We start from the raw sequence: 24964 nt of genomic DNA on the forward strand, positions 1-24964 counted from the left end.
AAGGATGAAACTGGCTCCGGATGAGAATGTTTCGTACCAACACACACAGTCATGTTTCCATCACTTCAGAGGACATTAACATTGATATACATCAATTTCCCAGGTACATACCCAAACCCCTAACCCCCAACCTTTAACCTTTAACCTTTAACCCCTAACCAAGTTTTCACCCTTAAATTTTGGGTCGAGTCCTCACTATGTGTTAACAGATTCATGTCCCCACAACATGAGTAAAACAAGTACGCACGCACACACACACACACAGACATAATGCAGCACGTATTCGTCATCAGCATCATCGTCTTCACCATCATCGTCACCATCCATCATCGCCACGGTAACAAGAAAGTCCATACATGCTGCTCAGTGCACAGATGGCCAGAATCATGTGCATCACGGCTAAGTGCAAAGAACAGATGCAAGCATGTTAAGTCAATATGACCCTAAGCTGTTTGCGTGTGTGTGTGTCTGTGTGTGTGTGTGTGTGTGTGTGTGTGTGTGTGTGTGTGTGTCCTTGTATTACTCATGTTGTGGGGACCTATACCTATGTAAATTATATAATCGGGACTCGACTTCCTTTTAGGAACAAAAGCAAGTTCCCTTCATGTACATCATTAAATTTTATGGTTTAAGGTAAGGGTAATGTTAGGTTTAGGCCAAGGCAAGTAGTGGTTACTGTCATGGTTTGAGTAAGTCTCCAGGAAATGAATATAAGGTGATTTACCGTCCTCTGGAGGGTTGGAAACACAACTATGCGTGTGTGCCAGCTGGCATGCTCTCAGAGCTGTTAGCTCTAACACTTCCCAGGCAGTTGATACTGTCCAATAAAGTGCTGACGCATCTGCTCAACAGACCATGGAGACATTTGAACAATGAACAAAGACAATAAGAGGCAGAGCTGCAGGTCGATTTACAGAAAGCCTTGATCTCACCTGGAATTAGCTGTAGGTTCAGTCTTACCTCATTATTGCTGAGCCAAATGCAGGATGCTGATTGGTCCTGCTTTTTCTGACAAACAGGTGTTTGTATTTTAAGTACCAGTTGGAAAAACACACAAGTATTACCAGCTTCATGTAGTTGGTGTGTTAAGGCCTGTGGTTCCTAACTTAGAGGTTTGGCCGGGTAAATTTGAGATGTCGTCAGATGATTAATGAGAGAGGAACGAAGAAAAAACTAAGTTCTAATTCACTGATCTGTTTTCATTTATTGGATTTGTCTCTAACCTTTAATTTTTGGTGAAATAGTGGATGATTTGATTTCTTTGGACCTTGAAATGTTCTAATTATCAATGGAGAGGTTCTTGTGGTGTTAAAGCAGGTTCAGGTTCATGAGGCCAGTGAGTTAATTCTAGAAGTCTTTTAGGTGGTTCTAGGAGGTGCGTGAGAGGATTCTAGTGGTCCTTAAAGAGGTTCTAGGGGTGATTCAGGTTGTTCTTGTAGCCAGTGAGGAAGTTCATGGGGTTTTAGTGGTCACTGAGGAGATTCTAGAGGTCCTTTAGATGGTTCTAGTCAGTGTCCAGGACGTTCTAGTTGTCCTTGAGGAGGTACTAGGAGTCACTGAGGAGTTATTAGGGTTTTCTTGCTGTCATTGATGATGTTCTAGTGCTCATTGAAGAGGTTCTAGTGGGTCTTAATGGTTCTTTAGGTGGTTCTTGTATCAATTGAGGATGTTCTAGGGGTCATTGAGGAAGCCATCTAAGAGCACTTTGTGGGTTTTAGTCATCATTTAAGAGGTTCTAGTGGTCCTTAAAGAGGTTCTGTGGGCCCTTTAGTTAGTTCTTGTACTGTTCTAGGGGTCTAGTGAGAACATCTATGGGATATTTTGGAGCAATGGTTTAGACAGCACTTTCCTCCACCATCAGGCTTCTTTAGGAGGTTTTAGTTATCAGTGAGGAGGTTCTACTGGTCATTAAGGAGGTTCTAGGTGTCTGGGAGGTGTCTCTAGTTCACCTCAAAGAGATTCTAGGGGTTCTTTAGTAGACTGAACACCGAACATAGATTTTTATTGAGCAACATGTTAGGCGGCGCTCTCCACCACCGCCATCAAAACACCAAATAAGGGAAGATGTTTTGGAGAGTGATGCTGATCCCTACAGGACAGTTCCTCACGTGGAGACCATCTATGACAAGGGCCACTGAAGCTATTCCCAGCACCTTACTAAGACACATTTAGTTGGATTTTACTTTCATTTGTTACCAGTCCGTATACACAATGTCAAACTGAATGGAGATCTGGCTTGTAGTCGTCAGGATATCTTGAAGGTGTTGGACACAGGGACAGACAGAGTGTTGTCACTGCAGCCTTCACATCCTTCTACTGGCCAAGCAGGTACAACTGAAACATCTTAAATGTGCTGTGTTAAAACTGTATGTTATTCATTTTGTTTAAAAAAATCCTAAAGTTGTGTCAGTTTGACAAACATGAATCTTTTTGACTCATATGCATTATTCAATATTTTTCTTCTTATCAACAGACAGCTACCCCAAAAATACTCACTAGAACAATGAATGTGGATTAATCCATCACTTCAAACAGTCCTGGACAAACTATTTCCTGTTTCAGGAATTTACTGAGTCTTTTTTTAAATATTAAGGTGTTTTTGAAGATTTTCGTGCGGGGTAGTGAAGTCATAAAGCACCGAGATGCTTTAATTAGAAATAAAGAAAACAAAAACACCAGATTTATAATTAATAGACATGTACTGTATGTTTCCAGACAGATACATAAAATAATCACAAATAATCATTTATATTAATGAGCTTTAAACAGACAAACAGAGCTGATGTGAATCAGATTTTCACTACATCCTGTTGTTCATGTCCGTCTGCTTCATTTCCACATTTCCATTTTTGTCCAAAGGATGTTAACACTCAGGGGAAGGAGGGCTCTGTGTGTGTCTCTACTGTCATGTCAGAGTTTCTTAATATATTATTTTCTTATCTGAAGGTCGCTGAATAGACCATTGCTTTTTGCACTTCCTTTTTTGTGCAAGGCATGTTGTCAAACCTCTGTCCGTGTGTGTGAGAGAGAGAGACAGAGATCAGGACTATTTTTTTGTCTTTAATGTCTCCTCTTGCAGTTATGAATCTCTGTTTGTCATTGTTGTTGAGTGTTTAGAATTTTTGTGAGTGGTCTGTGTTTCCATTGGGTGATGTAATCTGAACAAAGCTGGGTTTTCTCCTCTTGTGATATCATTCCAATTAAATGTGACAATGGATTTCCAGCAGCCTGACTCTCAGTTTGTTGAACTGGCTCCATGGAGCCTGATACAGCAGGAGCCACGACTTTAATGTGAAAAAAGTGTTTCTATTTCAAATTGTGCATTAAGCAGGTTCATGGAAACGCACCTACAGGTGGTTAAAATAATTTTCTCTGACCACTTTTTCAATGTCTTTCTGAGCTCTTCATCATGACATTCTTGGCTGTTTGACAGTTGATTTTCTCCCTGGTTCATTTACGTTTCTGGTTATTTCTTCCAGGTTCCCTTAAACTAATTTTCTCTCATCAAAAATGTAATTTCTTCATGACAAAATCAAAACACTTTCCACAAGCCGCAAGAAGCTCCAGCTAACTCAACACTGTTGAATTAAACTTAATTTCCAGAAAAATAATATTCGGACAAATACATGATCAAGAAAAGCATTAAAATAAAAGACAGCAGGTAGTGCTGTCTTTAAAGATTTTAATAGTCAACAAAATTATCTATATGTTCTATTTATTTATGTCGTCACCTGGAGGTTTTGTTTTTATCTTTTATCACTTGTGTATTTCTCTTATATGGACCATAGGTCTGGAAAAATATTATACAATATTAAGCTGCATAAATCCAACAAAACCTTTTTAGAAATGAGGCACTGCAGCGTCTGAGGCGACAGCCAGCAAAGTGTTTCACTGTGACCTTACAGGATGTGTCTTTGGCCACTGAACTTCATTCCTTGGCCGCCTGAAGACGACTAACTGCAGCTGATAGTGAAGTGTTTGTCGTTAATTTACACAACTGAACAGTTGGCTGTTCTCTTCATTTACTTATATGGTTACTGGACTGAAGATGAAGCTATGTCTGCTGCTATTGGCCTGATGGTTCAGATGTTATCTGCTGACTTACAGCATCTTACTGATGTGAACTTTGGAGAACATAAAATATAATTCTGCTCTTCAGATCTCTGAACTCTCACAAACACTTAAATTAATTTGCCTCTGTATTTTTTGTGTTTGTCAGAGAATCATGAAATTAAGTCACTGATCATTTCTGTTCATTGTCTTGTCTACATATGAACATTTTATGCAAATTCAAGTGAAAAGTTTCAGTTCAGGCTGCTGTTGATGTGGAGGAGAATAATATGACATAGACGAACACATGCATCTGTTCAGGTCACCTCCACCATCATCATCACCATCATCATGTTGTGACAGGATTTAAAGAAATTATCGGTCTGCTGCTGCAGACGTTTTTCTGATTAATCTGTAACACCTGAGGAGATGACCCGGTTAATTGAAGTGGGAAATGTGGTTTGCACGTGTGTGTGTGTTATCATGTGTGTGTTCATGATTTACATGAGACATTTCAGGATAAAGAGAGAATCACGACAGAGAAAAGGACTTTATACTTTAGGACACTTCCAACCTCATAATGTCCAAAATGATGTGCGAATGAATCAGATTCACATTTGAAATGTGAAGAGAGCATCAAAGTTTGGATCAAACTATGGTAATAGTAGTGTTTGTAAAAAGGTTTATTAAGTTATTTAAAGCCAAGATGACTAAAGTGAACAAGAAAAAGATTGAAACACAAGAAATTGACTCCCTTAAATACTTATTACCAAAATTCTTGTAATCAAGAGTAAAATCACAGATATGATTTTCCATATACAGACACAGTTAATTTGACTTTATTATTTTTATTTCGTTGTAAATATAAAGGCTGACTGTGGAAAGCGCCCCCTAGAGGCTTAAGTGTTCATTACAGCAGCAATATGAAACTGCTGAACAGATCAAATAAACACACGAATGATTTAACTAAGAGTTATGGAGCTGAGAATGTTGAGTTTGTCCTGAAGAGGGTGCTAGAGAGAAGGTCATGGGGTCAGTAAGTCTAAGTAGTTAATCCTCTGGGGAACAGGAATGAGCTCAGGACTGTCAATAGAAATCTGACCAGGAGGACATACCAGCTCTGGTGAGGTGGACTGACCAACACTCTCATCTACCTGGGTCGATGACAATGTCTCTCTCTCTTTCTATTCTCCAGTTTGTTTGGGCGCTCATGGTCGCTTCGCTCAGAAGCTGCTGAATGACTTGTTCTCCAACTACACCAACGCCTTGCGTCCGGTGGAAGACACTGACCACATCATCAACGTCACCCTGCAGATCACTCTCTCCCAGATCATCGACATGGTAACCAAACCCTGAGTGCTGATCCAGATGTTCACGTTGTGTGTGTTCATGCCCTCCCTGATGGTGTTTCCTTTCACCAGGATGAGCGGAACCAGATCCTGACCACCTACCTGTGGATACGCCAGGTGTGGAATGACGCCTACCTCACCTGGAAGAAAGAGGACTACGACGGCCTCGACACCATCCGCATACCCAGCAGCTACGTGTGGAGACCTGATATTGTTCTGTATAACAGGTAGAGGTTGCTTCCTGCCCAGCTGCAGGACACTGGTATGGAAGCATTAGTTGGCAATAACACTGAGTTATGACTTCCTGTCTTCTATTCCTTGTCCCTTATCCCTGCCTTCACATGACTTCCTCCACTTTCTCCATCACAGTGCAGACGACGAGTTCTCCAGCTCCATGGAGACCAACGTTGTTCTCCGTAACGATGGTCAGGTCATGTGGGACCAGCCAGCCATCACCAAAAGCTCCTGCTCAGTGGATGTGGCCTTCTTCCCCTTTGACGTCCAGCAGTGTCACCTGACGTTCGGCTCCTGGACTCACAACGGCAACCAGATGGATTTGTTCAATGCCTTGGACAGTGCTGACCTGGCTGACTTTGTCCCCAATGTGGAGTGGGAGGTGAGTTGTTATATTGGTCATGTGTTCACATCAAGGCGTTTGTTAGTTCTTTGACAAAAATCTTAAATCTTTTTTCCTAACCAGGTTTTGGGCATGCCAGCCAAGAAAAATGTCATCCTGTATGGCTGTTGCTCGGATCCGTACCCGGACATCACCTTTACCCTCCACCTGAAGCGACGGGCCTCCTTCTACATCTTCAACCTCCTCATCCCCTGCATGATGATCTCCTTTCTGGCCCCGCTGGGCTTCTACCTGCCGGCTGACTCAGGTGAAAAGGTTTCTCTGGGTGTCACGGTGCTGCTGGCCCTTACCGTGTTTCAGTTGCTGGTGGCTGAGAGCATGCCACCCTCCGAGAGCGTCCCACTGATAGGTGAGCAGACCAAGGACTACCTGATTTTTATGTTTCATTAAAGTTGTTTGTCATTTGTTGAGAAAAACTTTTGAGCTCCTGAGTTTCTAAATCAATCAGTGGCGGTCATGATGGTACAAGTAAAACTGATTGTTAAGTAGTTGTGTTATATAAAAGGGGTAGACCAAATACTTCGTAAACTAAAACATAATGTCAGTGATCGAGATTGGGTTCTTATTCCAAATTATCGGATTCTTGGGAATCATTTAGTTTTGACATCAATCAGTTCCTGTCAATGATTGCTGGATGCACTCTGTAAATGACATAATATCAGAACGTAAACTGTCAAAGCCCCTTGACAGTACTTTACTCTTGGTAAACAGTAACATTTGACTAAAGATGGGCTGAGGGACAAAACCACTACTCTACTATAGTCAAACAATAGAGGGCAGGACATGTGCATTACATCATATCAACTTTGAGCTTGTGATAGCATATATTTGAGTCCTGCAGCCTGTCAAACTAGTACAACTTCCTCTGTCAGCTCAGCATTTTCTGAATCTAATGTCAATGTTAGAGAGAAGAAAATGTTATTGTGAAATAGTAAAACTCAAAGTCTGGTGGATGTTTTGCAAACCTCTTGAAAACTGTCCTCCACTTTGAGACCTTTGGTTCTCTTTGGCATTCAACATGACAGTTACAATTTTACCCACTTAGAGGGAGAGTTGTGGCCTATTGACCCAAACATAGACTAAGCTAAGTCTTATTGGCTGTTATAAATGTACATACCTCGCTCCAGATGCCAAAGGTTTGTCCTGCCCAAACCAGAAATGCAAGTAAACCTCATCCTGAGAGTTTCAGTAAGAGCCAAGCAACACTTGAATGACAGGGAAGCTTCAACACCACATTTCACAGAGAAAAGAGTGACAGCAGAGCTGCAGGCCAGCTGAGTTTCTGTTTTCTCTAAAGAAAAAACTAAACTGAGTTCATCAGGACCTTCTCAGCAACACAGCGGAGTCCCTGCGAAACACTGGTGAGTATAGTTGGTGATACTTAACATGTACTCTGCTTAGGCAGGAAGTCACATTCATTTAATTTCATGGTTGATTGGAAATGGAACAACAACATAGTTTTAAGTGTCTCTCCCAGGAATACAGAAGTCACAGTTTGATATTTTAAAAAAAGAATTCCAGTTTTGTTCTTTCACACATTTATTTTTCCTCTCAGTGTGTAGATCATGGCCGCTGCCAGCTGTCTGCTGACTGAAGATCAGTTTCTGTGCTCCATCTGTCTCGATGTTTTCACTGATCCAGTCACTACACCATGTGGACACAACTTCTGTAAAAACTGCATCACTGAACACTGGGACATTAATGTCCCTTGCCTCTGTCCTGTGTGTAAAGAGGTTTTTTACACAAGACCAGAGCTGCGGGTCAATACTTTGATCTCTGAGATGGCTGCTCAGCTCAGACATGAAGTTCAACAGAAAACCAACAGCAGCAGCTCAGAGCTACAGCGTGCCACATCAGAAGATATTTGCTGTGACATCTGCACTGGAACCAAACTGAAAGCCCTGAAGTCCTGTCTGGTGTGTCTGTCCTCCTACTGTGAGACTCACCTGGAGCCTCACCTGACAGTCACAGGTCTCAAAAAACATCAGCTGATCAGTCCTGTGGAAAATCTGCAAGGTAGGATGTGTATGAAGCACGATAAACCTCTGGAGCTATTCTGTAAGACCGACCAGACATGTGTCTGCATGCTCTGCATGGTTTTAGACCACAGGACACATGATGTTGTTCCTCTGAAAAAAGAATATGAAGAAAAAAATGCTGAGCTGGAGAAGACAGAGTCTGAAATTCAGCAGATGATCCAGAAGAGACGACTGAAGATTCAGGAGTTCAAACACTCAGTGAACCAAAGTAATAAAGATGCAGACAGAGAGATAGCTGAGGGTGTTCAGGTGTTTACTGCTCTGAGAGAGTCTGTTCACAGAGGCCTGGCTGAGTTCACTGAGATGATCAAAGACAAGCAGAGACCAACAAAGAAACAGGCTGAAGGCTTGATCATAGAGCTTGAACAGGAAATCTTGGACCTGATGAAGAGAAGCAATGAGCTGGAGCAGCTCTCATGTTCTGAAGACCACCTCCAATTCCTCCAAAGCTTCCTGTCCTTAAAGGATGCTCCACCCACCAAAGACTGGACAGACATCAGTGTCCGTCCACCATCATATGAGGGGACTGTGGTAACAGCTGTAGTTGAGCTGGAGAAGAAACTCAGGAAAGACATAAAGAATGTCTTTAAGGTGGAGCTGAAGAGGGTCCAGCAGTATGCAGTGGATGTGACCCTTGATCCTGAGACAGCAAATCCGTGGCTCATCCTGTCTGGTGATGGAAAACAAGTGACATTTGGTGATGTAAATAAGAATCTTCAAGACAGTTCAAGCAGGTTTTCTTATTATGCAAGTGTCTTAGGGAAGCAGAGTTTTACTACAGGAAGATTTTACTATGAGGTTCAGGTTAAAGGGAAGAGTAAGTGGGTTTTAGGAGTGGCCAGGGAGTCAGTCAACAGGAAGGGGCAAATCACACTGAATCCTCTGAACGGTTACTGGACCGTATCTCTGAGGAACGGAAATGAGTACAAAGCTCTTGCTGATCCATGTGTCCATCTCTCTCTGAAGTCAAAGCCTGAGAAGGTGGGGGGGTTTGTGGATTATGAGGAGGGTCTGCTCTCCTTCTATGATGTTGATGCTGCAGCTCTCATCTACTCCTTTACTGGCTGCTCCTTCACTGAGAAACTCTACCCATTCTTCAATCCCTGTAATAATGATGGTGGGAAAAACTCTGACCCTCTGGTCATTTGTCCAGTCCGTAACATCAAGGTTAACTTAGTACGAATATATTCAAGAATACGAAAAAATCCATAAGCGACAAAAAAATAATAATAATAATATGATTACCCAAGGACTTTTCAAGGACATGTTATTGCTGCTCCCCATCTAAGATTACTGTGTTTTCTCAGTAAACTTCTTTTTTCTAATTCATGCTTAACCTGCTGTGTAGTAGGGGTGAAATGCAACAATCACCCCCCCCATCTGAACATGAACCAGGGACTGGGAAGTTGGGTACACCTCAGATCCTAAAACATTATAACATATATATGGTAGAAGAGGAAGCAGGTACAGCTACGTCAAGGTGTATTTAAAAAAAAGATTTCATTATCTTCTTAATATTTTTCTTTTATGTGTCCCTTTGCTACTTACTGCTGCAAGACACCAGTTTGAGAGAAACTACATGTTCTTGTATGTCCTGATCTGGCCTCTCTTGTTATCTTGTTATAATTGTATGTTCTGCAGCTGCTGTAGACACTAGATGACATTAAATACATCATGTGCCAAAGATTTATAGTAGATTTAAAATGCTTAAATAAAGACAAATCAAACAAAGACAATGTGAAATGCTATATATATTGTTATATGTATTTTCTTTTTATATATTAATTTTTTGTGGCATAATTAAATGAAAAACACACGTTAAATGACAATAATTTATCCCTTTGTCTTGAGTAACTGAAAGAACTGTTTTTCATTGTGGCATGAATTTAAAATCAAATTGAACAGAAAACAAAGTAAAATTTCTAGACAGAAGACGTCTCCTACTTCACTGTGTTTGTGACCTGGAGGCTTCAGGTTTCCACATCACACTTGTGTAAGTGTTATATTGGACCAAGACAAGACTAAAACCTTTCTTGTGATTACTGGTGTCAAACTGGGATTTAATGTGATTGCAGGAGCACTTTCCCCTGCAGCAGATACATTTGAAACCAGCCCTCTAGAGTCCAAATCTGCACAAACACTGTTCTGCACAGTCAAGGTAATTTTTGAGTGGAATAGGACTTTAAAACCTCCTTAGGTCCAGATTTCACCTGATTCAGCACAGATGTGGATTCCACGTGGAAACCTACTTTTATATCTCTGTCCAAAATATTTAAAATCTTTACTATGTAAAAAGTCTGAGATTCAAGCAACAAATCAGTCAAGAGGATCCAACATAATAAATCCATGTTGTTCAGACAAATATTTGGTTTGCTCAGTGGGATTGGCTGATGGGGAAGGTTTTGTGTTCCAGGTGGTGAGCAGGTCATGCTGTTTTCTTTGTTAGTGTGAGAATTTTAATTCATGGCTGTAAGAACCCAGAATACACATGAGTCTGAAGGGTAAAACCTGCAGCTGACAGGCAGGATGTTTGTATCCCTTCACTTTAAGAGCATGTTGTGATACAGTTCACTGAGAAGAAAGTTGCCAAGCAAGCAGATTTGTAGTTTGTGTGTGTGTGTGTGTGTGTGTGTGTGTGTGTGTGTGTGTGTGTGTGTGTGTGTGTGTGTGTGTGTGTGTGTTTGCGTTTATGTTTGTTGGCTAACATCACTGTAATGAACAGGAGGCCAGCGGGTCGATAATGTCCGTCAGCAGTTATTTAAAATATGATAATCACAGCTCAGGCATCAATGAGCAGCAGTTCATTACATTCTCTCATTTCAGTGGAGAGTTTTCTGTACAACCTTTTCAATTCTTTCCATCTTGGAGAGTTTTACGCAGAAATAACTGATTGTCTTTGTCAAAGATAATACTTATGAGACTGTTTGACTGCACTATAAAGTAAACTAGATTTTTAACACATTTCACGTTGTTCAGCTCAGTTGGAGCAGATTTGGGCTACAGTTCGATTCAGTGTTACTTTACATGACGTACAAGAAGTACAAGCCTGAGGATGTATGTTTATCATTCAGGTGGTTTAAGGTTGCTCAGCACCTGACAAGAAAAACTGACATTTGTCTTTATTTAACTGTACATGGATTTTGACCCTCTAAATGATCTTCAGTTTCCTTTTTCAACAGGAAAGTACTACATTGCTACCATGACGATGGTCACTGCTTCAACAGCACTCACCATCTTCATCATGAACATACACCACTGCGGTCCAGAGGCTCGTCCCGTCCCAGAATGGGCTGAACGTTTCATCCTCAACTACCTCGCCCGCATCTGCTTTGTCTATGAAGTCGGCGAAAACTGCCTCGAAGTGACTTCATCCGGGAAACAACCTCTGTCTCAGGAGGAGTCTGAAGCCACATCAGCCAATGGTGCCAACCCCAGAGGACCAAACTGGGATGTGAATGGACAGGCGTGGGGAGGGAGGGTGGAAGAGAATGGGGCGGGGGCGTCTCTGAAGTTGGAGCAGGATTTGACCAACCAGACAGACTGGAAGGAGGATCTGTTTGTGACCATCGACCACTTGGAGGAGGAAGGAGCTGTTGGTGGACGTGAGGAGCAAGGAGAGGAGTCAAACAGTGCCGGTGGAGGAGGAGGAGGAGGAGGAGGAAGAGAGCATGTTGAAGAAAAGAAAGGCGTCGGAGGTGAAGGAGGAGGTGGAGCCAAGGAGAACAGGAGGGAGATCTTAGTGAAAACCCAGTGTGTTTGCCAACACCACGGACTGCGCAAGAGTGTTGAGTTCATTGCCAGCTCATACCAGGACCAGCGAGCAGCACAGCTGCGCATTGGGGAGTGGAGGAAGGTCGCTAAGGTCATGGACCGCTTCTTCATGTGGCTGTTCTTCATCATGGTCTTCTTCATGAGCATTCTCATCCTGGGAAAAGCCATCTGAATTAGATCTGGCCTCAGAGAATCACAGCGAGTTGGTACACTGATAAAATGATTTGTTTAACTTTCCATTAAGTCTAAAATCAGTCTTTGTTTTCAGTAACAGGGATGTTTGCTTAAATATTAATTCATTTCAGAGGCCAAAGGCTCAATCCACCAACCTGTCATAAATTTAAACTTAACCCGATGTCTCTGCGAACAGCGATTTCCACCAGAATTCAAGATGTAAGTAAACAGGTTTTAAAGAGGCGAGTTCATGAGGGTCAATAATCAAGAAAAGGCCATAGATCATAGATCATAGATTCAAATGCTTTGAACGCATCTCATCAAATATCATCAAAGGTTTTCATTTAACTTAATAACCTGCAGCATGGTGACACGGATCATTGTGTTTGACATGTGTCAGCTCATCATGATCCACCACTGACGAGTCTCCCAGCACTGACCCGAATCAACTCTCTAGAAAAACAGCCATCTGCCACCTTTGCTCCTGAGATCATCACATTCCAGCAACTTCTGGACGACATGTTTTTGCAGTTTTGCAGTTGAGAGTTTAGTGCTCATTTGCATAAAACTTAAAGGGATGTTTCTAACCCGAATATCATACATAACGTTTCCAGAAATATCTGCAATAGATTCCTTACATCAAATATTTCATGATTTGCTGTAGCCAAGTAGGTGCCAAGTAAGTGAACTGAGGAAGAGAAACTTGTGTTTGATGAACGTGCAGAAAGGAAACAGATCCATGAAATAAATACGATCTGAAAGTAAAGAGAGCACCAAATTAGCTTAAATTAAATGTTTCTTTTCTAAAGAAATCTTAGAACTACTAAGGAAAAGATTAAGTTTTATGAATTAGAGTGCAGGGGTCAAATTACCTGGTTTCAGAATTTTTTGCTTGTTTGAAGGAAAAACGGATTTTAAAGATGAATTTTGACATTAAATGTTTTTAAGAGATTAATACAACATGAGATGAGCTTCATTAAACTCTGGCTTCCATCTGTTTGTGAAGATCAAAAGATGAAAAAAAATTTTTGTTTAAATGATGAGAAGACGGACTGATCTGTAGCTAACACAGCTGAACACAAACACACAAACATAGTTTTAAAAACCACGTTTGCCACACTTTTTTATATGTTTATGCTCTGAGTGTTCTTTTATTAACAACTTGAAAATGCTTGAGATTTTTTTATGTATCCATCACACTGAAGTGACAACCAATAAATATTGTTATCAGTTAATCTTTAAACACACAGTGTGTAACTTCTGCCACTAGGGGTCTCTCATTCAAAACAAAAGACTGAATTTGGTGATGTTGTGAGGGATCATGGGAGTTGTTGTCTTCACCACCATTGCAAATATAAAATATACAGTTTAAAACAAGCAAGATCTAAAACAGTGTATCGTAAAAATGCGGCATGAATTATTTTGACTGCTTCTGGCGGACAACCACAACGAGGGGATATGACATCAGTGACAGTGACAGGTGACCAAATAAAAAAGCAAACCTTTACCTTCATTAAAATGACAGATTTCTCCAGGTGTGAAAAGTGATGGAAACATTTAGGATAATGTAAGTACACACCTCTACAAAATATGCAACACAGGTCTAGTCATTTTTTAACCTTTTCATGCCATCTATGAATTTTGTGTCGATCAACTAATTGTTTCTTGCACAATCCATGAATGAAATTAAACTTCATTTGTGAATTCTGCTTTTTTTTTATTCAGCCATCAGAACAATCAAACAGGGAAATGATACAGAGGTATTAAAGGAGGTTGTAGAAAATGAAGAATGTACAAAAAGAGGGAATAGTGAAAGGAAAGAAGAAAAAATTGTTTTGATGCTCAATCAGTGAAAATCATGATGATAATCTCACATGATCTTAAAGAGTATTATCAGACTTATGAAACCTATTTTACGTCTTTATTAATTAACTTATTCTAATGTTGCCTTGTTGCTGCCTTCACAAGACTAATTATATTTAAAAAGAGTAAACAATTACAAAAAATCTTAAAAAGAATTTATTTGCAGTCTCCATAAAATAGTTTGTTCTGTAGAGAGCACCGACAAGTGTACAGAATGTTTCACTGTTAAATGTCCAGCTCAGTACTTACAGTATCTTAGTCACAATAATTTAATAACAAAGTTAAGGAGATATTAAAGTGAAGGAGCAAAAGAAGTTCAGTTAATTAAACTTTATAGGCCTGAGAAAAAGTTACTCAACTTCTCTTTTTTTGGAGTGTATGTGACCATCACAATGTAAAAGTAAAAATGCCAAATGTATCACTGTAACATTATTATACACTGTATCCTGTTTGTGTGATATATTTACACATGACACACTGTGAATGCCATGAAATACATTAAACTTTTTCATAACAACTTTGTTCCAAGTTTTATGGACATTTTTTTTCTTTTTCAAAAATTTACAATGCACAAATGTCATTTCATATGTATATGTGAAAAGGGAATCTAAAACATCAGATACTGGTTGCCCATGAAACATCACCGTTGGAGACCTGTGTTTGAGCTGCAGTCTGGTCTGTCTGCAGCAGATGGCGCTGCTGCTGTCATTAACCTGCTTCACTTCCAAACGCAGATTGAGATTGAGAACAAAGATTATTATCAGATTAATTATTATGTGGGAAGAGTAGAAGACACCACAACAATCATGGCAGGAAAAATGATTGCATGAGAGGAAGTAAGGGAGTGCTGAGAAAGAATGCATCAAGGAAGAAAATGAAGGGGAATTTACAGCACAGACTACGCCTAGCTACAGGGAAATTTTCAATTACAGGCCAGCAGGTGGTTTCCTTTTTAGTAGGATAGTCAACAACCAGACCAAGCTCACCCACGTAACCAAAACTGCTGCCAAGACAATGGGTCTGCCAATACCCAACCTCTCAGAGCTCAAGTGTTTGGCTATCACACAAATTGCAAATACAAGAGCCAAGGACATCACACATCCACTCAACCACCACTTCAGTGTACTGCCGTCTGTACGCAGGTCCGGGACCCTGAGGTGCAGAAGGGCCTGGTACCTGCAGCCATAGCAACTCTAAACAGAGTGACTCACTGAGGGAAGTACGTCTTGTTTTCATGTTGTTCTACCTGTTGCTCTTGTGTCTCATGTATTCCTGCAAGTGTGTGTAAAATGATGTCCAGTGCTGGGAAAAAGAGCTTCCCTACAGGAAATCATTAAGTCTAATTAATTAGACCAAACAATACACTGAAGAAAGTGTGTCACTGTGACCTTACAGGATGTTTCTTTGGTGGCTAAACTTCATTCCACAGCTTTGTCAGCTGCTATCAGCCTGGTAATTTGTAATGATACAAACAAATCTTGTTACATTAGACCAACCGGTCCAGGCAGACAGCTGCTCACCATGACTATGGTTCTGTTGGAGGTTTCTTCCTGTTAAAAGGGACTTTTTCTCCCCACTGTTGCAAAGTGCTTGCTCTTTGTGGGAACTGATGGGTTTCTGGTATAATATTGTAAGGTGTTGACCTTACCCTGTGAAGTGCCTTCAGATATTGTTTTTGTTACTGTGAGGATTAATGAGAGCAGGTCTGTCAAGTGTTGGACTTACCTGGTGAAGGCAAGTTGGAATCCCTTCAAACACCTGTCTCAGAGTCACAGAAGTTAGTTGCCTGGAAAAGCCATTATGTTTCCCAAAGAATAATCTTAATGACTAATAATTATTTTATGACTCAGTCTAACAATTCAGGTCATAAGTCTGAGATTTACTGTCACAGGTTAGGTTGTTGATTGACCCCTCTGTCAATTTAAGTATTCAGTCACAATGAGAACACAACTTAAGGTTTGCACTGACCTGGATAATGTTTTTCCACCGCATGGTACTGGCTTGACTCTACTGGCTTACGGTACCAGGTGCTTCCTTTTCCACTGCAGGTAGTACTCCCTCAATGCGATGTTTTTACTGTAGCAATGACGCACAAAGCTATCATGACGTCATCTTCAACACAACACACACATGAACAACGGAGAATATTGAGGGGATACCAAACAGAAAAACCCTGGTCAGGTTGGTAGCCCAACCTATTCATGCTGACATTCACACCTACAGGCAATTTAGAGTTGCCAGTTAACCTAACCTTTCTAATAATCACAGTGTTCATGCCTCAGATGTTTTGCTCTAGATTGTGCCAAGAGTTTGTCACGATCCGAACAAAAACGTCTCCCAAAAAGCTGCAATAAGAGGTGGAGCAATAAAGGAGAAAGTGTATAAGAGTAAGGTGGCTGTGAGTCTCTCTGTTCCGGTCTAAATAAAAAGTAACCTAAGTTCATCAGGACTTTTCTCAACAACACAACAGAGTCTTTGCCAAGTACTGGTGAGTACAGCTGATAAGATTGATTATTAATAATACTTATATATGGTTTTAATGGTTTCTGAAGTTCTATGTCTTAATGTTGTAATCTGCAAAGGTGTAGTTAATTATACATTTCCATGATGGTGGACAATAAAGTTGTTGGTGTGTTCAACTACAGACATTATCATGAAACTAAAGCTCTATTGACTATGACTGACTATGGATAAGTACCTCATACAACCCCACTTAAAATAATCCAAACTATCAAACTGACTACTTTAAAGTTGGAAACATTAGAGACTTGATGATTTAGATTCCTACCCCTGAGACTTCAGAATTGACTCAGAGAGCTCACGAACATCTCTGCAACCAAATAACTCTCATTCCTTTTCTTTCATTTCAGTGCAAAATAATTACTTGTGTGAAAGTGTTAAAGTGTCTTTCCTAGTATTACAGGAAAAATATTTTGATATTTTTAAACAAAGAATTACAATTTTACTCTCACTGTGTAGATCATGGCTGCAGGCATCTGTCTGCTGACTGAAGATCAGTTTCTGTGTCCCATCTGTCTCGATGTGTTCACTATTCCAGTCGCCATATCATGTGGACACACCTTCTGCAAAACCTGCATCACCGAACACTGGGATATTAATACCCATTGCCAGTGTCCTGTGTGTAAACAGGGTTTCCACACAAGACCAGAGCTGCAGGTCAATACTTTGATCTCTCAGATTGCTGATCAGCTCAGACATGAAGCTCAACAGACAGCCAACAGCAGCAGCTCTGAAGATGTTTCCTGTGACATCTGCACTGAAACCAAACGGACAGCCCTGAAGTCCTGTCTGGTGTGTCTGTCCTCCTACTGTGAGACTCACCTGGAGCCTCATCGGACAGAGTCAGGCCTGAAAAGACATCAGCTGAGCGACCCTGTAGAGAACCTGAAAGTCAGATTCTGTGAGAAACACAAAAAGCCCCTGGAGCTGTTCTGTAAGGTCGACCAGAGATGTGTCTGCATGCACTGTATGGTTTTAGACCACAAGGAACATGATATTGTTCCTCTGGAAGAAGCACATAAAGACAAGAAGATGGAGCTGGGGAAGACAGAGGCTAACATTCAAATTATGATTGAACAGAGACGAATGAAGATTCACAAGATCAAACACTCTGTGAAGCTCAGTAATGAAGATGCAAACAGAGAGAAAACAGGTGGTGTTCAAATCTTCAACTTTTTAAGGAATTTGATGGAAAGACAGCAGAAGAACGTGACTGATACCATTGAAGAGAAGCAGAGAACGACAGAGGAACAGGCCAAAGATTCAATCAGAGAGCTGAAACGGGAAATCTTAGAGTTAACAAAGCAAAGTGCTAAGATGGTGGAGCTCTCATACAATGAAGATGACTTAGATTTCCTCCAAAGCTTCCTGTCCCTAAATGCTGCTCTACCAACCAAGGACTGGACAAAGGTCAGCATACCTCCACCATTATATGAAGGCACTGTGAGAATAGCTGTGGAGAGACTGGTTGAACAGCTCAAAGAGACTGAGGCACAGTTGGGTGAAATGAATAAAGCAGAGCTGAAGAAGGTCCAGCGATATGCAGTGGATGTGATACTTAATCCTGATACAGCACATCCCAGACTCATCCTGTCTGATGATGGAAAAGAAGTAAAGCATAGTAAGATAAGGAAAAATGTCAGAGACAGTTCAGACAGATTTTCTTGTTTGTACAATGTTTTAGGAAAGCGGGGTTTCTCTTCAGGAAGATTTTACTATGAGGTTCAAGTTAACGCAAACACTGACTGGGATTTGGGAGTGGTCAGAAAGTCAATCAACAGGAAGGGAAAAGGTCCACTGAATCCCAAAGAGGGTTACTGGGCTATAGGTCTGATGAATGGAGAATACACATCTCATGCTGACTCTCCAATCAAGCTCCCTGCAAAGCCTGAGAAGGTCGGGGTGTTTGTGGATTATGAGCAGGGCCTGGTTTCCTTCTATGATGTTGATACTGCAGATCGTATCTACTCTTTCACTGGCTGCTCCTTCACTGAGAAACTCTACCCATTCTTCAGTCATGGTGGTAAAAGCTCCACCCCTCTGATCCTCACTCCTGTCTATTACAATGAGTAGAATAATAACAATTAGATTTTCTACCTAAAAGATTTTGTGTTGTTTAAATGTATTAAATATGTCACATTTTCAGTCTTGTGCAATGTGCAGTGTAAACTACTGATTCTGATTTTTGTCTTTAATATGTCCCTTTGCTACTTAGTTTTTTGACAATAGATATGTGATATTAGACTGAAAAACTGAATTACTATTGAAATGTATGTGACCCATCTGTCATGGGGACTATCAATCAAGCAATATAAAAGTATGCAAGATTATTTCTGTACCATAACTGTGATGTGCATTAGAAAGTGAAAGAAAGCTGCAACAGAGCTGTGTTGTTCTAAAATATATATTTTTAAAAATTTTAAATAAATACTTGTTGTGTGCTCCATGGTTTTTGAAGAGGTCACATCTCTGACAACACTTGTAGTACAAAGAACAACTCTATTGTGAGACCAGTGCGTGGCTTTCATTCTACTCTAAAGAAGGAATCAAGTTACGTGTCCATGCACCTCGGAGGTAGGTGTGATTGTCCCAGAAATCACTGCTCATTAAAAAATATTAAAATAAAATACTGAACTCCAGAAGTTACAATGTTGCAAACATGATGTGTGCTTATCACAGAATTTTCTGATTCCACCCGTCATCCTTTCCCTCTCAAGTACAGCTTATCTTGTATGTTAATGTTAAAAATATGTATGCAGACAGTGTACTGCAAGATATTTGAGAATTTTAATTTGTTTTAGTGTTCTTGCTATGTACTACACTGTAGTAGCAAACAATGACCAGCAGATAGAGCTAAACAGCTTAACATTTAATCTTGAACACAGTGTACCTCTGCAATCACATTGAGTAAAAACAAATTTAATCCTTGTTATGTATCCTGTTTGGGTTTTTTTTAGATTTGTCACAAAGTACATTAACAAATATTCATGTTAATGTTGAATGTAATTTCTATATTCTATTTTTACCAAACACACATACAGCACATGTTATAGGTGCTAAGCTTAGCCTTTATCATTAACACTCATGCTTGAGATGTAAATGTAAAGCTTGACTGACTAAAGCGCAGCATTAGCTAAGCACTGGATTACTATCTATTCAAGTGCCTAATCTTGTTTCAAGCTCTGGTTTTAAGACTTTAATAAGTTTATACTATCTGTTCATGTCTTGCATTTTATTAAAACATTAGAAAAAAAGTATTAATATACAGTAATTCTTGGCCTTGGTTGTATTCTTGTTCAGGCACAGTACCGGCCAGGTGTTGGGTGAAATGATGAAATGTTGTGTGCTCTGCATTTGAAGTGAACATGAAGGTCAGTAAGGTCACTGTACAATAAAACAACCAGACAGTAAAACAATGTCTTTCCTTGTATGTATGAGGATACTTGACCAATATATTTAATTCTAATTGTCCAAGAGCATGATTGTCCCATAAACCAGTCTAACATGGATGTGTAGTATTTATACAGGAACTCTTCAATATCAGAGTTTTGCATTGTTAAAATTTGTTGTGAATAATAAGCAACAACAGTTGTAAAAGTTTCATCACTGTGTCCCAGTTACCACATCAGCCAGTAATCAGTGGTAATGATTCTGAAACAAACGCAATCATTAATGAGGTCCACTGTGAGCCACTTCCTAACAAAACACTTACAAACAGTTTCTGGTGGTAATTAGCCCCGTGGGAGCAAAGAGAGAGGCCCAGTAATAGATGTTGATCAGAGCTCAGAGAATAACACTGATTACAAGAGGCAGTAATGAAAACTCCTGGGATCTACAGGGACTCCATTCACTGACAATGCACGATAAACCTGTGGCTGCTGATTAGATACTATACAACATGTACTGAAATTTGGTCCACAGCAAGAAAACCCAAAAACTACTGGCCAGATTTTGATTAAATTTGTTGGTCCCTAAACAATTGAAGTGAAGCCTCACCTTTCGTCGTGTGCCATTACATACACATTTTTCATAAGTCTGTTTTTATGTCTATGAAGCACATTGTAAACTTGTTTTTGAAAACAGCTATATAAATAAGGTTTATTATATCATAGTCTAATAGACAGACTTCCACAAAACTTCACTGAACAACTTATTGACTTTAATGACTCCATGATCCATCCATCCATCCATCCATCTATTTTCTTCCACTTATCCAAGGTCAGGTCAGGTGGCAGCAGGTCAAGCGAAGTAGTCAAGTCATGTCATGTTCCTCTCCCCAACACCATTTTCCAGCTCCTCCTGGGGGATCCCGAGGTGTCCTACCAATTGGATGTGCCTGGACGACTTCCAATGCAAGGTGCCCAGAAGACATCCTAACCAGATGCTGGAACCATCCCCTGGCTCCTTTCGACGGGAAGGACCAGCAACTCTACTCTAAGCTTCCTCCAGATGTCCAAGCTCCTCACCAAAGCCTGAGCCCAGCCACCCATTGAGGAAACTAATTTCACTTGTTTCTGAAATCTCATTCTTTCAATCATTACCCAAAGCTCATGACCATAGGTGAGGGTCGGAACAAGGATCAGCTAGTGAGAGCTTTGTCTTCCACCTCAGCTTCTTCTTCACTAAAACAGTCCGGTATAACGCCCACTTTACTGCTGATGCTGCACCAAGCCGCCTGTCTATCTTCCATTCCATCTTCCCCTCACTTGTGAACAAGACCCCAATTATTTAAATGCCTTCACTTGGGGGAAAGAAACTCCATCCCAACCTAAGGAGACCAAACAACCATTTTCTGTCAGAGAACTACGGCCTCAGACTTGGAGGTGCTTCACACTTGTCTGCAAACTGCCACAGTGCATGCTGAAGGTCCTGGTGTGATGAGACCAACAGAATCATATCATCTGCGAATAGCAGGGAAGAAATTCTGAGGCCCCTAACCCGGACCCACTACGCCCCCTTGTTGTGCCTTGAAATCCTGTCTATGAAAATTTCTAACAGTATTGGTGACAAGGGACAACCCTGGTGGAGGCACAAACCCACCAGGAATGTGTTTGACTTCCTGCCGAGAATACGGACACAACTCTCACTTTGGTCATACTGGGATGGGGTATCTCATAGTAATGGCCCCAGAACCCCATCTTCCTGCAGTTCCCCAAGATCCCCTGAAATCCCCAGTTCCATCCCTTCTCAAAGTCCAAAAAGCACATGTAGACTGGATGAGCAAACTCCCATGACCCCTCAAGTAACCTTGCCAGGGTAAAGTGTTTGTCATCTGTTCCACAGCCAGCCACAAATCACAGACACATGTTTCAAGCCAGGCACACAAACTGGTATGGGCTGAAATTATGCTTTTGGCAGGTCTGAGGATAGTGAGCATATTAGATATTATGAATAAATTATCTGAACGACTCTTTCATATTCGCGTTTCTGATGGAAATAATAATTAACTATATGTTCACAATCTACAGATTTAGTAAGTAGGTTCAGGTTTAAACTGTAAAAACTAATTTTGCAAGGTTAACTGTTATGTGACTAGTTACGACAGTGAATGATCTCAACAGAGGAGGGTCCCTGCAGAGTTCCTGTCTCATCTTTGTTGTAAACACTAATGGACACTCTGTTCAAGATGCTGCAACAACAAGAAACAAATATTCAACAATCTCTTACTTGTTGCTTATGTTACTCAGTCTTGTGAGAGGTTCATCTCAATTACATGAGAATAAACCCACAACAAAAAAATTTCACCACATATTTCGTAATGGTCAAATAATACAGATTCTATACCTTGTAGCTGCACCATACTATGACAATCACTGTATGTCAGCCATGACGTCATGCAGCCAAGTCTTTATAGAGGTTAGATTGATATTGAATGTAAGCATTGAGTGCCAAAAGTAATTCCTTCATGTAGTAGATGAAATTTGTGCGTAAAGGTCGAGGTAGTGATGAACATGTGGCACCTCTGACTCTCTCAACAGAGATTTGAGTTTGTCTTTATTTGTTAATGTAGACGTACCAGTGGCAAGCTAGTCTCTAACAAGACACAACCAAATATGACGACTTTTTAGTTCCAGTTAGGAGTTAGTCATGTCCTTCGCATCCAGCCCCTGCACCAAGTTAACACACCATGGACCAGACTGTGCTCAGAACACACAGTAACACAACTAAAAACTAAAAGAGCACTAAGAGAGAACAGACTTCCACCAAGGCCAATTTCAAACAACATACACTAGACCTCAGAGAAAAATTTCAAATTCAGAGTAAATTATCTTGATAGTTTATTGCCCATAGAAGCAAAATATAATTAATAGTACATTAAGCTTTTCTTTGCAGTGAGTGAAAGTAGTGCCATAAAAACACTGCACAGGCACAGTTACGGTAAGTTATAATTGTAAATGTATTAATAAATGTGTGGAACAGGTAAAATTAGACATGTGAAAATTTTAAATGTTCTGAAAGTTAAATATTGGCTTTTGACAGTTGAAATGGTGATCACATTAATTCCTTACTGTTACATCACACATTATGCAATGCTAAGTGATTCCCATGATGTAAAAATGCATCTATAAAAAGTAGTGGCTCTTAATTGCTGTTGGTGAATACCACCAGCTTGTAGTGACGACTAAAACTGATGAACACACATGAAGTCACAAAGCAGGTATTACTGCATTACAAGCATGACTGTTAAGAAAATGCATTTTCATAATTTCAAAATGTAGTCAAAATATATTAAGATGTTTAAGATGTTTAACTTTGCATTTGTTATTGTTGTACAGGTAATATTGTTATTTAACATATCAGATATCAAGGATATCTAGATTGCCAAGACTAATTCAATATCCATTTTACAGAATATTTACTTACACATACTTGCTAAATAACAGAACACTGTCATTTTTGTTCTTTCAGGTTGATGGAAAACTACACCTACAACAGCTTCACACTCCAGCTGGAGGGGTTAAATGTCTCAAAGGACTCTGTCTACCCTGTGTTTCTTTTTATATTTTTCTCATACTTGTTTATAATTGTTGCAAATGTTGGAATTGCTGTTTATGTTTTCATAGACAAAAACATTCACCAGCCTATGTATCTACTTTTTTCAAACCTTGCAGTCAATGACATACTTGGAAGCTCTATCATTTTGCCTCGTTTGCTCATAGACATGTTGCGTCCACCCTCTGAACGTCTCATCAGTTATTACGAGTGTGTGGCCCAAGCTTTCACCATACATATGTTCAGTACCACTGCTCGCACTGTGCTCATGATTATGGCCTTTGACAGATATGTGGCCATCTGCAATCCCCTGCGTTACGCTGCCATAATGACCAACAAAATGTTGGTGAAGCTGACAGTTTCTGCCTGGGGAGTGGCCTTTGTTCTGGTCGGGATTCTGCTCGGTCTGACCATAAGACTGAACCGATGCAGGACTATGATCAGAAGCCCTTATTGTGACAATGCTGGACTGTTCAAACTCTCCTGTGAGAGTGTGTTTATCAATAATATGTATGGCCTGACTTTTACTGCAGTCCTATACACAGGGTCTATAGGCAGCATGGTTCTCACCTATACCAAGATCACAGTAGTCTGTCTGATAAGTAAGAACAAGTCTCTGAATAGTAAAGCCCTGAAGACCTGCAGCACTCATCTGGTTGTGTATCTGATATTAATTCATTGTTGCAGTGGAATGTGTATCATTATTCTCCATCGCTTCCCAGAATATGCAGAGAGCAGAAAATTTATTACTATTTTGTATGTTATCATCCCTAGCAGCCTGAATCCCATTATTTATGGCATGCAGTCTAAAGAGATACGGAAATTTTTGTCTAACTTGTTTCAGTCCAAGAGGGTTTTATCATCATAATAAAGACAAATCAAGGTTTATTTGTACATATATTAACAAATATAACATTAAATGTGAACCAAACATGGCTTGTTTGTGTAGATGTATAGATGTCTCACTTTAAGTTGAAGTTTCCTACCTGGAGACTCACATGGTAGTTTCTGTGTAAAAACCATACTCACTCCCTAACAATGCATGATTAACCTCTGGCTACTGATTACATACTATACAACATACTGTAATTTGGTCCACAGCAAGAAAACCCAACAACTACTGGCGCCGATTTTTTTAAAAGGCACTGGTCCTTCAACAATTTAAGTGAAACCCTGATCTTTCCTCTAGTGCCATCATTTTCCATTTGAATATAAACACATAACATAATACATATTTTCATAAAAACATGAATTTTCTGTGACACACTTTATAAATTTGTTTTTGAAAAGTGCTATATAAATAACATTTATTGTATCATAATCTAATAACGAGATCATGTTTGTGGAGATAATAAAATAATAAAAAGGAGAGAAATACACATTTCCTTTACGCGATAAATTAAGCCTTCATTTTTATGCAAGATTTCAGCTACCTCCTGAGGAACCTTTAGATTCATAGGCTGGTCCAGAAGAAGGGATCCTTAGGGTACTGGGGTGACTGGAGCACACAGGCATGGTCACAAGGTCTCATCAGAAAGCCTAGAGAACAAGGGGGTCCCCTTGTTTGG

The 24964-nt window shown here is 40.1% G+C and overlaps 4 protein-coding genes across 4 annotated transcripts; all 4 read left to right on the forward strand.

Annotated features, from left to right (window-relative positions):
- Positions 1-270: 270 nt before the first annotated feature.
- On the forward strand, positions 271-12018 carry LOC111221333 (neuronal acetylcholine receptor subunit alpha-9-like). Its single transcript, XM_022744694.1, has 6 exons — positions 271-337; positions 5246-5391; positions 5472-5626; positions 5769-6015; positions 6100-6385; positions 11255-12018. The coding sequence occupies exons 1-6, from the start codon at positions 271-273 to the stop codon at positions 12016-12018; spliced, it is 1665 nt and encodes a 554-aa protein (XP_022600415.1).
- On the forward strand, positions 7312-9287 carry LOC111221319 (E3 ubiquitin-protein ligase TRIM39-like). The gene is made up of 4 exons (XM_022744673.1): positions 7312-7397; positions 7592-7828; positions 7865-8283; positions 8359-9287. The coding sequence occupies exons 2-4, from the start codon at positions 7602-7604 to the stop codon at positions 9285-9287; spliced, it is 1575 nt and encodes a 524-aa protein (XP_022600394.1). The 5' UTR covers positions 7312-7397; positions 7592-7601.
- A 4847-nt stretch (positions 12019-16865) lies between the features above and the next one.
- On the forward strand, positions 16866-18476 carry LOC111221383 (E3 ubiquitin-protein ligase TRIM39-like). The gene has a single exon (XM_022744753.1). It carries the CDS (start codon positions 16866-16868, stop codon positions 18474-18476), a length of 1611 nt encoding a protein of 536 aa, XP_022600474.1.
- A 4837-nt stretch (positions 18477-23313) lies between these two features.
- Positions 23314-24264, forward strand: LOC111221361 (olfactory receptor 146-like). The gene has a single exon (XM_022744722.1). It carries the CDS (start codon positions 23317-23319, stop codon positions 24262-24264), a length of 948 nt encoding a protein of 315 aa, XP_022600443.1. The 5' UTR covers positions 23314-23316.
- The last annotated feature ends 700 nt before the right edge of the window (positions 24265-24964 follow it).

The sequence above is a fragment of the Seriola dumerili genome, unplaced genomic scaffold, assembly GCF_002260705.1.
Source record: "Seriola dumerili isolate Sdu_G_001 unplaced genomic scaffold, Sdu_1.0 BDQW01000086.1, whole genome shotgun sequence".
NCBI lineage: Eukaryota > Metazoa > Chordata > Actinopteri > Carangiformes > Carangidae > Seriola > Seriola dumerili.